Source organism: Malania oleifera, chromosome 1 (assembly GCF_029873635.1).
Source record: "Malania oleifera isolate guangnan ecotype guangnan chromosome 1, ASM2987363v1, whole genome shotgun sequence".
Lineage (NCBI taxonomy): Eukaryota > Viridiplantae > Streptophyta > Magnoliopsida > Santalales > Ximeniaceae > Malania > Malania oleifera.
This window is the reverse complement of record NC_080417.1, coordinates 136,277,699-136,293,025: the sequence shown is the minus strand read 5'-3', so window position 1 is coordinate 136,293,025 and position 15,327 is coordinate 136,277,699. Positions and strand designations below refer to the sequence as shown.

Sequence of the window (15,327 nt, the reverse complement as noted above, 5' to 3'; positions counted from 1 at the left end):
GTTTTTTGCTGCGTATGTATGGTTTAATTGTGGAATATCAGGGATTTTATCAGGTATAACACGCCGGACCTAGGTTTAAGGGTTCAGGGCATTACAATCCTAGGCACCATTCTTGGGATAAGGTAAGAGGAATACATTATGTCAGCTTTTTAAAGATTTTGAACTGATTAAATTTGAGTATATTATATGTATACGGTGTATTTGAATTTCTATATGATTTGGACGTATGGAATGGTCGTTTTTTTAGTGTTATACATATTTGAGAATAACCAGGAGGGTGGTTCGTGTGCCTCCATTTTAGGAAAAAATGTATGTTTAAATTAAATAGAATTTTCTGTGTATTTGGATTTCTATATGATTTGGGCGTATGGAATAGTCATTTTTTAGTGTCATACATATTTGGGAATAACCAGGAGGGTGGTTCGTGTGCCTCCATTTTAGGAAAAATTGCATGTTTAAAATTAAATAGAATTTTTGGAAAACAATGGGACCAGATTTTAGAAATACGCACTTTTTCCTGGCAGATTACGTAAATGAAAATTTTAACATGTAACCGTGTGGCATGAGATTAATTAACAAATAATTTTATATGAATTTGTTGAAATTGTTATGATATGATTTTGTGAGTATGTGGCGTAATACTAGTTTATGGATATACGTATATAGTGGGATTACTGTGAAGTTATAAAATGACAGGTTTGATATGGATATGGAGATATGATAGTTTAATTCCAGTAATCATGAAATGGTAAGTTAGATTTTGCATTTGATTCAAAAATATGAACCGGTGATGCTTAGTATAGAAACTCTATGTGTGAAATCTATATTGATGCATAAGGCTTGTATGGCGTATAAATTGAAGTGGTGATGCACTATATAGAAACTCTGTGTGAAGTTTATACTGATGCTGAAGGCCTGTGTGGCGTATAAATTGAAGTGGTGATGCTTAGTATAGATACTCTGTGTGAAGTCTATATTGATGCCAAAGGCTTGTGTGGCGTATAAATCGAAAGAGAAGGCCTGTGTGGCATATATAGGTGCTATAGAAGTGTAAATTTAGTTATCCGTGATGTGTTGTAAAACCTATGTTAGTAGATGTAATTGAATTGCATTATATTGTTTGTGATATGTCGTAAACCTTTCGTTAGTAGATTTATTATAAATTGCTTTACCTTGTGTGTGATATATCGTAAAACTTACGTTAGTAGACTTATCTAACTGCATCATATTGATTATACCGATGTTGAGTATATTTAAGGGGGTAATAAAAGAGACATATATAAATAACTGTCATAATGGAACTCATTTGCTACATACTGATAATAATGTATTTCATCTTACTGAGAGGTGTCTCACCCCATCCAGAATATTAACTTTTCAGGTCTTTCAGGAAGTAGAGCTTAGGAGCTCCAGGGTGGGACTTAAATGATCACACCGAGGGTGAGTGTGGGCAGGATTCTGTATGGTTTATGCTAGATGTTTTTGGATATTTGGGTGGTCATATGTATTAATTTGGGGCTGGTAGATGTTTGGGTTAATACTTTGGTAGGTATGATGTTAGGAAAATATTTGCTTTCGTTGTTTGTTTTATTATGTTATGGACAATGATACCTTGGACCCCACTAGGTTCTTTATGATATAACAATCGTGGTATCAGGACATGTATGTGTTGATGGTAGTTATGATATGACATTCTGGGTGTATGTATATGATGTGTTGAAATTTTTCAGGGTCGTGGTAAGTGGTATAAGAACATTTATTTGATGGCGTCATTAATCATTTTATTTGGTTGTTTTAAATTTTTGGGTCGTTACTGCCAAAATTATCGAAATACCGAAAATCGAATTGAAACTAGATCGAAATCAAAAGCGGTTTAATTTTTCAGTTCTCGGTTTTCGGTTTCAGTTCTCAAAAAAAATAATTTTTGCTTTTGGTTTCAAAACACAACTGAACTGAAAAGACCAAAAAAATGATTTAAATAAAAAATTAATATATAAATTAATATAATTACTTAATATATATATCATATATCCGACGGGGAGTGGGGGGACTAGGTAGGGCTGTGCAAAATTATAAAATTATTATTTTAATATTGTATATATGTCTACTATAAAACATATTATTTTTGTAATTATATTATTGAAACCATTTAATACTTTATTCAATTAATTCTCATTTTGGCTGGGGTGGAACCTTTGTCCCACATTGGTTGGAGGAAGAATAGAAGCTCCCTCCCCTCCCATACAAAAGCCCATCTAGCCTTCCTATCATTTATATTGAGTAAGGCGTTTAATTCTTGTTGTGTCCGCAGGTCACCCTTGGGCCTTATCTACATTTGGAAGGGCTTAATTTACGTTCAGGCTCTTTTTGAACTAGCAATTTTTTTAACTGTTTTTAAATATAAATTTTATATTAAAAATTGAGTGAAATCCAATAAATTGTTAAAAGTTGGTTTATGGTTTGGTTTTAGATTTTGAAAATTGATTTTTTTGGTTCAGTTATTGGTTTTGGTCAAAATTGAATTGATAAGAAGTGACCCTTTTGTTTGGATGTGCTCAAAATAGTTTTTTTTATTTAAATAAAATTTTAATTATATATATATTTGAAGTGATAGTGTGGGAGACTCGTTATTTTAAATATTTTTTAATTGTATTTATTTATTTTGGCACTTTATTCGTGACAACAGGTATATATACCCAAATCATCATTATTTTCTCTCTCTCTCTCTCTCTCTCTCTGTCTCTCTCGCACTCGTCTTCCTCTCTCTTCCCTTGCTTCCCGAAGAAGACAGAGACGCTGAGTGAGTGTAGGAGGCGAGGAGAGGGCTTTCTTAATTGCTTGCCTCACTCGTGAATCTGCAAGTAAGCTACAGGTTCTGTATCTTTATCTGCATTGCTTCATCGCAATCTTTGTTGATTGCCGTATCGAATTTTTTGAGTCTGGAATGTGCTTGATGAATGCTAAACCCAATGATCAATTATTGGAATTCCTTCGACACCCTGTGAATTTGTTACTCGCATGATCATTTTCTAATTTTAAATGCCTATACAGTATTGTTCTCTCTATCTCTTTAGTTGTTCAGCTCTGTGATTTGATGTTTGGAAATATTTAGAGTATATTAATTTTAGTTACCACATTTCCATCATACATGCGTTATTGTTTGTCATGTATATATATATATATTCTCTGTTCTCTTTCTTGGCTTGAGCTCTGTTTGATTGCCATAAAACAGGTGGTCGATAGATTAATCTTTTTTTGTTTTTTCAGAATCTTGCTTGAATTTCTTGCTTACAAAGTTATAATCTTGATTACTTCTATATGGCCAAGTATTTATTTAATCTTAATGCATTATGAAGTGAATTATTTATTGTTTGGGGATGATTCAAACGATAATGATGAGTTACGTGCCTTGCATTCTATGTTTATGCTTTTGCACGGGACCGAAGAGATGAGTAATATGCTTTCAATCTTCAAGAATGTTAAAACTTGATATATATTATTGTCCCATAACCTAACAACTTAAACTTTTAAGTAAAGTGGTAATCTAACATGGTATTGGAGTTTGTTGCTAGGAGGTACATGGTTGGCCCACAACCTAACAGTTTAAAAGTTTAGGTAAAGTCGTAATCTAACATAGAAACATCTTTCTTATGTAGATTGTGTTCTTTGTTGAAATGTTGCATAAATACCGGACCATTCTCCAGGTCTCCTTTGTATTCTTAAAGACATGCTTTTTCTGGAATGACAAATGCCTGTGACATTGAAGGCCGTTATATTATTAATTTTTTTTTTCTTTTTCTTGGTTGGATTGTCTTTGACCGTATTAGTCACTGGGAATATGACCATCTATTTCCAGCAAGGACGTGTTCCATGAATTTCTAGGTGAAAAGAACTGGATTTAGGATGGTTTTCTAGGTTAGTACACCTTATTCAAGGAAAAGAAGGAACACACTTTCCTTCACCGACAAATCTAGTTTTTTGTAAGCCTGTAACCATGGAAAGAGAAAAGCAAAATTTTTTTTTTTCATAAACTAATGCAGTCTTAATGGCAAGCATTTAGCCTGTCAAAATGTTGTTATTTTATTCCTCCTTTTGAGCCAAAGGCCACATTATAAATTTAGGGAATTGCGTCTACGCTCTCTTCACAGCAGTATATTTGAAATCCTTAACCTTTTTAGCTGAACAAACATATTTTTTTTTTGGATAGGTAGCCAGGGAACGGGGAGGGGATAGTGGGGCTTGAAACCTGTTCAAGTATAGGGTGGGATAGTGATGTCTTGTCCTTATCTGTTCATTGTGAAACTGAAATCATCTAGCTCAATAAACATTTTGTTTTGATAGGTAGCCGGGGAGTGGGGTGGGGATAGTGGGGTTTGAGCCCTGTTCAAGTATAGGGTGGGTGATGGCTTGGTATTGGTTACATGATTTTTTTACATTTCATATTTCAGGTTTATCTAGAATTTTGTTAAGTGTTGCCTGTCATGTCTTTTTCTTGCATCCTCACCAGGCATTCTCCCTGGGCATTACCTTACCTGGGAAGCTTCTGGTCCTGCCAAAATTTCTATGCTTGTAACTTACAGATCCATCTGTAACATGCTTACTATATTCTCCAAGTTCACTAACAATTTATAAGTTTATTTAACGAGCAAGTGTTATTGAAGTGCTCAAATGAAGCTTGCCCTATGTTTGTAGAATTTCTGAGCAGTGTACTAACCTTATTTTTTTTCCTCTTATATTGCGAAGAATATACAAAAATGGCAACAATGGCTTCCTGCAGTTCATATTTTGATGATGAAACAAGGGATTTGGAGGGTTTGCTTGAAGCATTTGGTTCTGTGCTTTCTCTTGAGGCTATAGCCACTGTTTATTGTGAGGCCAAGCGTAATGTCCAGAAGGCTGGTGAAATTCTTTTTGAAATGCAAAGAAGTACCTCTAGTGATGCTACTTATGCACTGAAGGATGAATTTGAGGAGGGTGCAAGTGCAACATGCTCAGTAACATCATCTGACACTGTTGTTCAGAAGTCGAATCATTTGGAAAGAAATTCCAAATCATTGAGGCCAAAAAAATGTTCTGTATCATTGGGTACTGTTTCAGGTGTGATTGGAAGAGATTATGTCAGGTCCAGGCCATCAATGAATGGATCTTGTGTAGCAAAAAAGCCCCTGAAATTAAATTCAAATGAGCTGCCAATGTCTGAGATTTGGAATGCAGAAGATCCACTCAGTATCAAGACAGGGAAAGGCAGCATGCGTGAGGATATTGAGGAATTTATGTTTAACATGCTTGGCCTTGGCTTTCGGCTTGACATGAAAGTCATCCAAGAAGTTCTTGGTAAACAATTGCTAACTTTTTTGCAGTTAAAGCTATCTAAATCTTCTCTTGCGAGCCCAATAATAATTCCAAGTTCATGTCTTTGGTTGGATGTGTTTTCTTTTTAAAAATCATCTCAAAGAAAGTTCTATCCACGTGGTGTTCTCTTTTTCCTTAGTTGATCATTATTGCAAAAATTTACTCTTTCATTTTCATGTTTTATTGTAAAGTATTTTCTTGTGTATTTCATTTTTTTGCTCTAGATCTCACTTGTTCAATGAATCAATGGTCTGGTTTTGTTATTATCTAACATAAAATTCACACAGCTTCTTTTTAAGTGGTAAAGAAAGATAGTATTTGTAGGTTCATTTTATGCTTCAGATCATAACGATTGTGTTGTTGTTTTTGTTTGAGGTTTATACTGCGTGTAATGGGGTATTGCTGTGGATTTTCAGGCCTTTGTGGTTATGATGTGAAAAAGGTAATTTGTAAGTTTGAGAGTTGTTCACTTCATTGTTTTTATTTGTTAAAAGGTCCTTACCATCTTATTATTTTCCCTTGATACATTAATCTCAAAAGCTGTTTAGGCTTGCTTTCTCATTTAGTCTAAATTTTACATATTTATAATATGACCCGTCAAAAAAATATATCTTTGTCTTGATGTACAACTCTCTTTCTCTCCGAGTGAAACTCATTTTGGGGCACAACTGAAAAAATTTATTAGAATTTTTTTTGTTGTAATTTTATTGGGATGCTTTATTTTTTTGGTTTCGTAATTGAATGTACAGCATTACGTACCAAATCAGGGAATGATCAGATTATGGTTTCTTCCCTTGGTCTTATTACAGAGAATGATCCCTATTAGTCTAATGATCCCCATCAGTATGTCATTTAAATACTTGGTCCTAGAGAATGGATTGGTGGACTTGATAAACTCTTTCTGAATCCTTGCCCTGCATTCTCCTTGTCCACTTGCCATCTTTTGATTTGTGTGGAGGGAGAGAAATAAGAGAGCTTTCTTATGTCTTTACATGTTATTAAAGACCATTGGATTACTATTGTTACTAGATGGCATAGTGGTTTGTTACTGGTTGACTCACTTGTAATTCTTTATTTTTTTGACACCCTACCATGTAGGTGATTGCCATGTTGTGTTTGTAGTTGAGTAGCATCCCCTTGATGCCCTTTAATGGAACTTCCGTTGCTGATGAAAAAATGGTATATTGGAAATGTTGAGAATGGAATTGTTGGTGGCACTAGAAATATTTTGGAGTAAAAGTTGCTCTTGAGACTTTCCATTGGTAACAACCAATAGCATGAGGGAAGATAGTGTACATTTGGTGAAAAATCTGGTGGCTTAATTGAAACCTAGTATATGGTGACAAAAAAGGAGTGCTATACTATTTATAAAGGTCCTACTTGTGTATTAAAGTAATCTAGGAGTATGTTCTCGTAAGGGTAGGTCAATAAATTTTGATTACTTGAATAAAAAATGAGTAACCCCAGGGGCCTGTTAACTTTGTGACTGTCTTAGGATGCCAACATTTGGGACACACTAAGGTTCTATAACTGAAAATTTCTAAGATACCAAGTGTACATACACAACAGCCACTCAGGAGGATCCCAATATCCTTATTGAACAAATAGGACCTTTAAAGTTTCTTGTAAGGGTGGGTCCTAAAAAATTTTCGGTGAGGGCTTGAACAAAAAATAAGTAAATCTAAGGTACCAGTTAACTTTTTGATTATCTTGGATAAAATTCTGATATTTGTGATACATTAAGGTTCTAATCTCAAAATTTTAGGATATTTGTATAAATAAGTGTTCCTATACAACTGCCACTTAGGAGGTTCCAACATACTTATTATTGGAAAAATGGGACGTTTAAGGTTGAATGCTTCCAGTTACATAATTTGTTATTTTTATTTTTATTTTTATTTAAGTTCCTCAGTCTACTAAATTAGCTGTCACTTGTACATGATTTCTTTGTCATGTTATGTAACTAGGCACAATTTTCGAAAGCAATTGATTGGACATAATGACCTAAATGAAGTGAAAAGGAAGTGTAAAAATTGCAGGAATATGTTTTGTCATGTGACAGATCCTAACATGTTGACTTGCTATGCCATATTTATGGTCTTAGATGTGTGACCAAATTTTCGCACATAGATTGATATAATGTGTCAGTGACCATTGTTTTGTTTGGCATGTGAAATCAAGGGAAGTAGCAATGGTCATTGTACTGCATGTATTCATTGGATTTAGTTGACTAGATTTTGCATTTATAATTGCGAAGAGAAAAGGTGAAAGTAAATAGTTGGTATAATTTTTGTGCAGTGTAAGAGATGTTTAAAAAATTAATTGTTTTCATTTTTTAAAAAATGATTTACTAGAAATAATTGAACATAAACTCGAATGTTTGATTGGTGAAATGAGAGTTTCTTCTGTTGCTATTTAGTAAAGAAAAAATTTGCACTTGTGTTAATCATCAAGTTCAATTCAGATTGAAAGGAAGGTCTTTGATTTGAGATTGAATAAAATGGGTGGGATTTTCAGTATTTTCGTTTTTAAACACAATTAGGTTCGTATTGGGTGGGTGAGGTTGTCTTCAGCTGCTGCAAAGTGATTCTCTTATGGGTTTTTGTCATTTTTTGGAAGTTTGGGTAGGGGGTTTTGAAGCTTTCATGCTGGCCATGTGAGGAATTGGTTGGCAATTTGTACAACAGAGGTGGGGGAGTTTCTGGAATAAGGGTTGGGTGGAAAGGAAAGGGGTTTTCACTTTATGTTTCTAGTGGATCTAAAGGTGATGGGTTGCATTGGTTTGGGGAATAATTTCATACGTTGGTTAAGTTTCCTCTTCCTAGCATTGATGGTGAAGGTGTTGGAAAGAAGAGTGGCAATCGCTCGTGGAGCTAAGGTGTTTCGTCAGTGAAGTCATAGGATAAATAAGCTTTAGTCTAAACAGAGGATGGAATAATTTTGCGGGCCAAACACTTCACTCTTCATGAAGGGTCATGCAGCACTAATTGTAGCACACTAGCTTAACTAGTTAGCCAAAAGTAAACCATGGTCTCACCACATAAGCAAATTCACAATCATTGAATGCAAAGTAAGCAAAACTAGCAAACAAGCATGTACATAAGCACGAGTCATGTAGTAAACCGGAAAGCAACACAATTTGTTCTCACACCTTTGTAGGCAATGTGTGTTTACTGAAGAAAGCTAGTAGGCTAAACATGTTTACAAAGCTGGTGAGTTATACAATTATTGATGAACACTCATCCTTCCAAGACCTTTCTATGCTATTTTCACAATGTCACTAGGAAGCATAAATGCGACCAAGGAGTCATACTCTCTATTTTCACCGAGGCATTATCCTACTAATGTAGGACAAGAGACCTTTCGATGCTATTTTCACCATGTCACTAGGAAACATCAATGTGATCGAGGGGTCATACTCTCTATTTTCACTAGGGAATTATCCTATTGATGTAGGACAAGGAGCAAGACCTTCGGAATATCCTTGTTGGAGAATACTTAAGAAGAATTGGATTGAGGATTGTTGGGTTTAATTAGTCGCTAATTATGTGTTTAGTTTAGGATTATATGTATTTGGAGGCGTGTTTATACTATTTGTGTACTCTAGAGGTATATTTGTAATGTAATTAGTTTTATGGGTTTATGTGTAATTTCATGTGGAGAAGCTTTCTTAATTATTGTGTGTGAAAGCCATGTGGTAGGCAATTGATGTTGAATTTGAATTGAGTTGTTCCCCATCTCTGCTATCCCCTCTTCCCCTTCCTTCCTGCTTCAATTTCTTCTAATCTCTCCTATGGTTGCAGATCCTTGATCCTGCCCCTGCATCACCTACTCAAAGAATAAAACCTATACTAGTGTTATATATGATGATTATCCACCCCTTGTGCACAAGACAAGTGGTCACAGGCAAGCACAATGCCCTAAAGAAGCTTGGATTAGAACAAACAATGACGTGGCAGCAGAGAATAAACAGTATAATGTTTCATGTCATGGGATATTACAAGTGGAGGACCATGGGTTGTTGTCACGGAGAGCAAATAAGGTCATTCTAGAGATTAAGGTTACAACAATTGGGAAGGGTAGGGTCTTGTTGGAAGATGCAAGGGCATCAAAGGCGGCTGGGGTTTCTTTTGGGGATGATGGAGCAATGAAGCCTGGGTGGTGTGGTCCTGGGTTTCTAATGTTCATCTTAGACCTGTGCCGAACTGAATATTGGAAAGGTAGGGGGCCAGATGAGACTATTAAACAAGCCAAAACCAAACTTGAAGTGGTTTTAAATTTAGGCCACTTAAAAGTTCAGGTCCAAATCCCTTTTGGTAGATTTAAAGTCCAAGAGGAGTTTAACCACTCCCAAGGCCCATTGTCGAAGAGGTGCCCGGAAATAGTTAAGCCCAAGTTTCATATGGAAAACATTTTAGGCAGCCTAGGGACTCTTCAAAGCAGTCTCTAGCTTCAATTTTGAAATGTTCCTCTTCGAAGCAGATTCAGGAAGTCCAAGAGGATGTTTCCTCTTCACAAGAAAGAAATAACAGTCCTATTAGGATTAAAGGCAAAGAGGCAACAAAATAAGATCCATGAGTCCATCTCAAACAACTATGGGTAATTATGTGAATTTGAAGAGTTCACTGAATTATGATGGGAACGGTTTAAAGAGGGTTTTCCAGGGGTATTGCCTCTGTAGTTTATTTTTATTTTATTTTATTTTTCTTTATTTTTGCTTTATTGAGGAATTCATGTCCATGCCTATGCTGTAATTTCTCTCTCTCCCTCTCTTAATATATCTTCTTCTTTTATCAAAAAAAAATTCTGTCCTTTATGTGCAAGAGGAAACTCACTTAGGGGAAAAACTTCTACTGGGCTTGGTGGGTTCTTTTAAGAACCAAAATTTTGGTGAGGATGGGATTCAGGGGAAAATTGTGGTTTTAGGGGTAGAATCTACTGATAAGGAAGCTATCTCTAATGAGTTTAGGAGCTGAAAGGTCTATGCTCGTCAGGAGGCAATGCAAATGGGTGTTGAAATGAGGAAAATATTTGAAGAAGAGCTAGGGAGAGATAATAGAGGAAGTTTATGTGAAGTGGTTGTTCAAAAGGGGGATATTAGCAAGTAGATTAGATTATGTAAGTAGAAGAAGAATTGGGGGGATGTTTCTGACAATGACACGGAAGGCCTTAGTGACTTTGATGGAGATTTGCTTTTGGATGAGATTTGGAACATATGGTTATGTTTCTGACTCTTCTGATTTGCCTGGGGATTTAATGTATGTGTCACCACCCACCTATAGTGGAAGGGTTGGAGGGGATTAGTATTTTTGAAAATGATGGTATGGAAAAAAAGCAAATGTTTGTGGATCGAATTTTGCCCATTACTGTGGAGAAGATTTCTTGAAAGGAAATAGAAGCTTTCCATGATGGTATGGAGAAAAAGCGAATGTGTGTGGATGGAATTTTGCCCATCCCTGTGGAGGAGATTTCCATGAAAGAAATAGAAGCTAAGCATTTGATGGATAAATTGGGTTTGCGGATGTCTGATTCTGTAGGAAATGAAATTCAGCTAAATGTTGGTAAAGCTAAGGTGGAGAAGGGTTAGAGGGAACTAGTAAATTTGAAGTGGTCCATGCATTTGCAACGGAAAAAGGGTCTAAAGAGGGAATTTCTCAGTTAATTATTGTTACTTTGTTATTTTTATTTATTTATTGATATCTATTTTTTTTTGGTTCTGTACCTGCCTAGTACATATCTTTTTTTTTTTTTTTTTTTTATCAAAAAATAATTGGACAAAAAAACATGGATAACTTGATCAACATCTGCAACAGTAAAATTTGAGTTTGAACTGAAGATGCATTGAAGATAAAAATATGGATAGCTCGGTGATGCAGAACATCATCAAGGAATTGCAGTTAAGAGAGAATTCGGGAGAGAGAGTGAAGAGAGAAGGAAGAAGTAAGAAGGAAGAAGAGAGGACAAAGGAGATACAATTGGGGAGAAAACTCATGTTAAACTTCTCAATTCAAATTTATTCAAAACTAACTGATTACATGGCTTTCATGCCCTGTTTATACGAAAGCCTAAATTACAAGAATTGCTTATAAACCCCTAAAGATACATGAAATGCAAAAGAATCTTTAAAAGATACATCTATTACATACAAACCCTCACATAAACATAACCCTTGTTAATTATTCCTAAAGCTATTGGCTGGAAATCCAATAATTCCTTAGTCCAATTCTCCTTAATTAGTCTCCAGCAAGGGTCCATTCATTACCCTGCTTCTCGTTCGCCGCCACTTGGTTAACACCTACACGAGTAAAACTCTAGAAATAATTGAACAAAATATGCTTTGCAAACAGTTTATTGTGCTTCATTGAGCATGAGACATTCAAATGGTTAGAGCACGAGACATTGAAATCTGAGGTTCTAACCTTTCATAGGGTGGGAAGGGTTATGGTATGGGGGATGGGCTTCCCTCCATTGTGTAGCCCAGGCCAAAAGAAATAATTGAATGTAAAATGTGAATAGCTTGGTCAGCGCATGTATAAAAAATTATCTGACAGTTTGTTACCCTTCAAATAAAGTCCCTGTTAGATAAATCAATTTCCTTTTTTGCAGTGGCCTTCTCATTGCCCATGCATTTTTTCTGTTTTTCTTTTTTTTTTCTTTTCTTTTTTTACCCCTTTTGTTCATTTTTCAAATACTGTGAAGGGGGAAAGCGGGTGACTGGGAATTGGCAGATTAGCAAAGGTAAAAAATGATATAACTTGAACTCAAATTTTCTAATTCCAAACATTTGAACAAATTTTTTGGATGCTACAACTTTTAAAGTGATTGTATGTTTTGTTTATGTTCATATATTGTATAATTTTGTTACAAGTAGCTATTTGAAGTTTTGGTTGCATTCCCCACCTTTCTGATGCATATATTTGTTCACCTCCCAAAACCTTTTTTCTGGTCCGCATCCAAATCACTTTTTTTATCAGTGTTTTTCTTTATATATCTTCTTGTTGGTCGTGCAGACGATGGAGAAACTTCTTGATATATCAGCTTCAACTTTGGAGAAGAGTGATGATATTGTTGGCAAAGATGCTGCAAAAGTAAGATATAGCTTTAAAGAATTCAAACATTTAGCTTGAAATAATTTTTCTATTTTTTTTGTGAATGGAATCCAAGTAAAATGCAGTAATGGGTCTGCATGTACTTGTATTGTCTCAAGCACTCAATTTTTTTTTAAACATTGTACAAGATAATGTTAAATTTAACTGTAGTATTATTCTTGCTTAAATTAAAACTGACTGGACTGAGCTGTATAAGCATCAATAAGGTCTTGATGATCTGCAGTCGTTCTTTCTTTTCATGTTAATAAAAGATTATTCCCAGTGCTTCATAGTGTTTCTTATGTCAGATCTGGAGAGGATAATACAATAAAAACTTCAAGGATCTCTTAGTCTTCAATTGTGTTCTTTCTTCTCATTTAAGTTTTTTTTTTGGCAGTCTATAAAGAAGTATCCATGCTTAGAGTCTCATTTCAGTCGAGCAAAATTGCAACACCTGGATTCTGCCAAGGGGTATGCTGTTTGCACTTGTAGCATTACTAGCTCTCTTAAAGGAATAACTGAAATAAGCTTTTCTAAAGGAAACTGTCTTTCATTGAGCAATTTCCTGAAGTCCAATCACCACTGTGCTGTATATAGGGGTTCATTTTCTTTTGTTTGTATTGATGCAGTGTTAAGGTTACTGAAACAGAATCATCTAAAAGAGACAAAGACAGATATAATCTCCAAAGAGAAGTTCTTGAAGCATTGTTTATCATTCCTGAGAGGTCTGAGGAGGTACCAAAAAGTCGTCCTGTGAGGCCAGTGAGATCTGGCGCACTTGGTAAATTGGTAGATGAACCTCTACAAGATACTACTGCACCATGTGTTCCCATCACTTTAGAACCAGAACAAGTCACTGAAAGTGGTATGTGCTGGATTTTTATGTTATTCTGTTCATTCTCTCAATAAAAAGAAGGGCAGCCCAATGCACAAAGCTCCCGCGTATGCGGGGTCCGGGGAAGGGGCGGACCACAATGGGTCTATAGTATGTAGCCTTACCTTGCATTTCTGTTCTTTCTCTCGATATTTTATTTTATTTTTTTAAGAGATCGCAGAAAGTAACGAGGAGATGGCTATATTCTTTGTAGCTATATGTTTGATGCTTTTGAATTTTATACACATCTTGCAATCTCAAAATAATTTGAGAATCAAAGCTCGAAATATTTTGTTTATGTTTATAACTATAGAATTAAAATATGAAATATACTGGGTTGGGTGAATAAAACAACATTTGAATTCTGATGAATGTGGTACCGGGAACTTAAATTTTGATTTTTTATGGAAATATTTAGGGTCTAAATTTATTGAAATTCCAATTTGATGGAAAATTGTAGTTTAATTTAAAGAAACAATGGAAACTTATAGTGGAAATTATGGATGAACCTTTGAGAAATGTTAAAATCGATGATTGTGAATAATTTAGAACCAAAATGGAAAGCCTCAAATTTCATTGCCTCTTTTGCAGCCAAAATTCCTGAAATTTTGGACATTTTGGCCAAAACATTGCAAAAAATAAATTGTATACTGTTACCCTATTTTGACACCTCACAACAACCAAAACTTTCAGCCAAAATTTTGGCCAAATTACTTAAATTTAATACCTTATGTGGAACTTTAAAGGAATTTTCCTCGAAACAATCAGAAAACTAATTATTTTCGAAGAAATTTTGGAAAGCTACCATCTCTTCAATAAAAACTTTGGCGGAGTAAGAAAACATTTTCCTAAAGAATAAAATTCAGGCCACTAATTGAAAATCATTTACGTTACTTGAGTTATTTTAGTACCACCAATGGGATAAGAACTGGTAGCTGTGGATTTTCCACTCTCTGTGGTATTGAATCTTATGCTATCTTTTTCCCTTAAGAGTTCCACAATATTTCCATCAAATAATGGCTATTATAACCACGTGGATGACTAATGTATGGTTAAAATTTCTATTTTAATTTGATTTTTGATTATATTTTTTGTTGCTGGGGAAGGTAAGATTTAGTTAAGCATGTGCCAAGTGGAACGTTTATGGGGGTGTTTATGTTCACACCAGTGTCTTGACTGCATCTTCAAGAGTGATATTTAGTGTAAAAGTATCTCATGTGGATATTTTTATGAAAATTTGTTCTTTTGTTAATCATATAACTAACTCATTTGTACTCTTTAACCATTGTTAGTTATTACATTTTCCTGACACTATCAAATTGCATTTTTGCTCAATTCATGAGTTAATTGGTTATTGATTCTGGCTTCAGTGTATGCGTAAATGCACAATGCTATGGACAATACTAAAAGCTTGTGCGCTTATTAAAGAAAATTTGTCTAGTTTGAGTGGTGTTAAAATAGATGGTTTCCATGATCTAAGAAGTTATTTGGTTGGATTTATTCTGAAATTAGCCTAGCTACCTTGCTTGATCAACTCAAACACTTTGAAAAGGCACCCATCTCTAAGACCCATCTCTAAGACTCATTCAAGGGCACCCATCTCTAAGACTCATTTCCTCTTCCCCCACCCCTCCCAGTGTGCAAGCCTCAAAAAGTAGTTAGATGGATTAAATTAACAAATTCTTCTGTTTGTTTTTACAAGTATTTTAACTCCTGGACAAACCCACAGCTTTGTAGACAATGAGTTGGCCATCACCCAAAAGACACGCAATGCAAAGAGAGCTACATCCCCAGTTCCCTGGCCCACATACATCCAAAGAAGAAGATGGTTAAAAGGTTCAGCCTTTTGCTGTACAGACAAAACACATGTTCCCCAAGATACTTTCCCCTTATAAAGATTATCTACATCCGAAAAATTCTCTCTCAAGCCTTCATGTTTCAAAATCGCCTTTGATGGGAAGCGTGGCTACCCACTTTAAGGTATCGTCCGTCAGACAGCCCCCTTAGGCTGGC

General features: G+C 35.2%; 1 protein-coding gene across 2 annotated transcripts in view; it reads left to right on the top strand.

Annotated features, from left to right (window-relative positions):
• Window positions 1-2,668: 2,668 nt before the first annotated feature.
• The window catches only part of LOC131166704 (putative nuclear RNA export factor SDE5), a 31,385-nt gene continuing 18,726 nt past the window's right edge, over window positions 2,669-15,327 (top strand). Inside the window, exons 1-6 of one of the 2 annotated variants that reach the window (XM_058125283.1) lie at window positions 2,669-2,861; window positions 4,744-5,334; window positions 5,769-5,794; window positions 12,363-12,440; window positions 12,838-12,911; window positions 13,070-13,305. In XM_058125283.1, coding sequence (XP_057981266.1) covers window positions 4,755-5,334; window positions 5,769-5,794; window positions 12,363-12,440; window positions 12,838-12,911; window positions 13,070-13,305 — 994 coding nt within the window. In that variant the 5' untranslated portion in view covers window positions 2,669-2,861; window positions 4,744-4,754. Of the gene's footprint in view, window positions 2,873-4,743; window positions 5,335-5,768; window positions 5,795-12,362; window positions 12,441-12,837; window positions 12,912-13,069; window positions 13,306-15,327 lie in introns of both variants that reach the window. The other variant, XM_058125288.1, reaches the window with a different exon arrangement.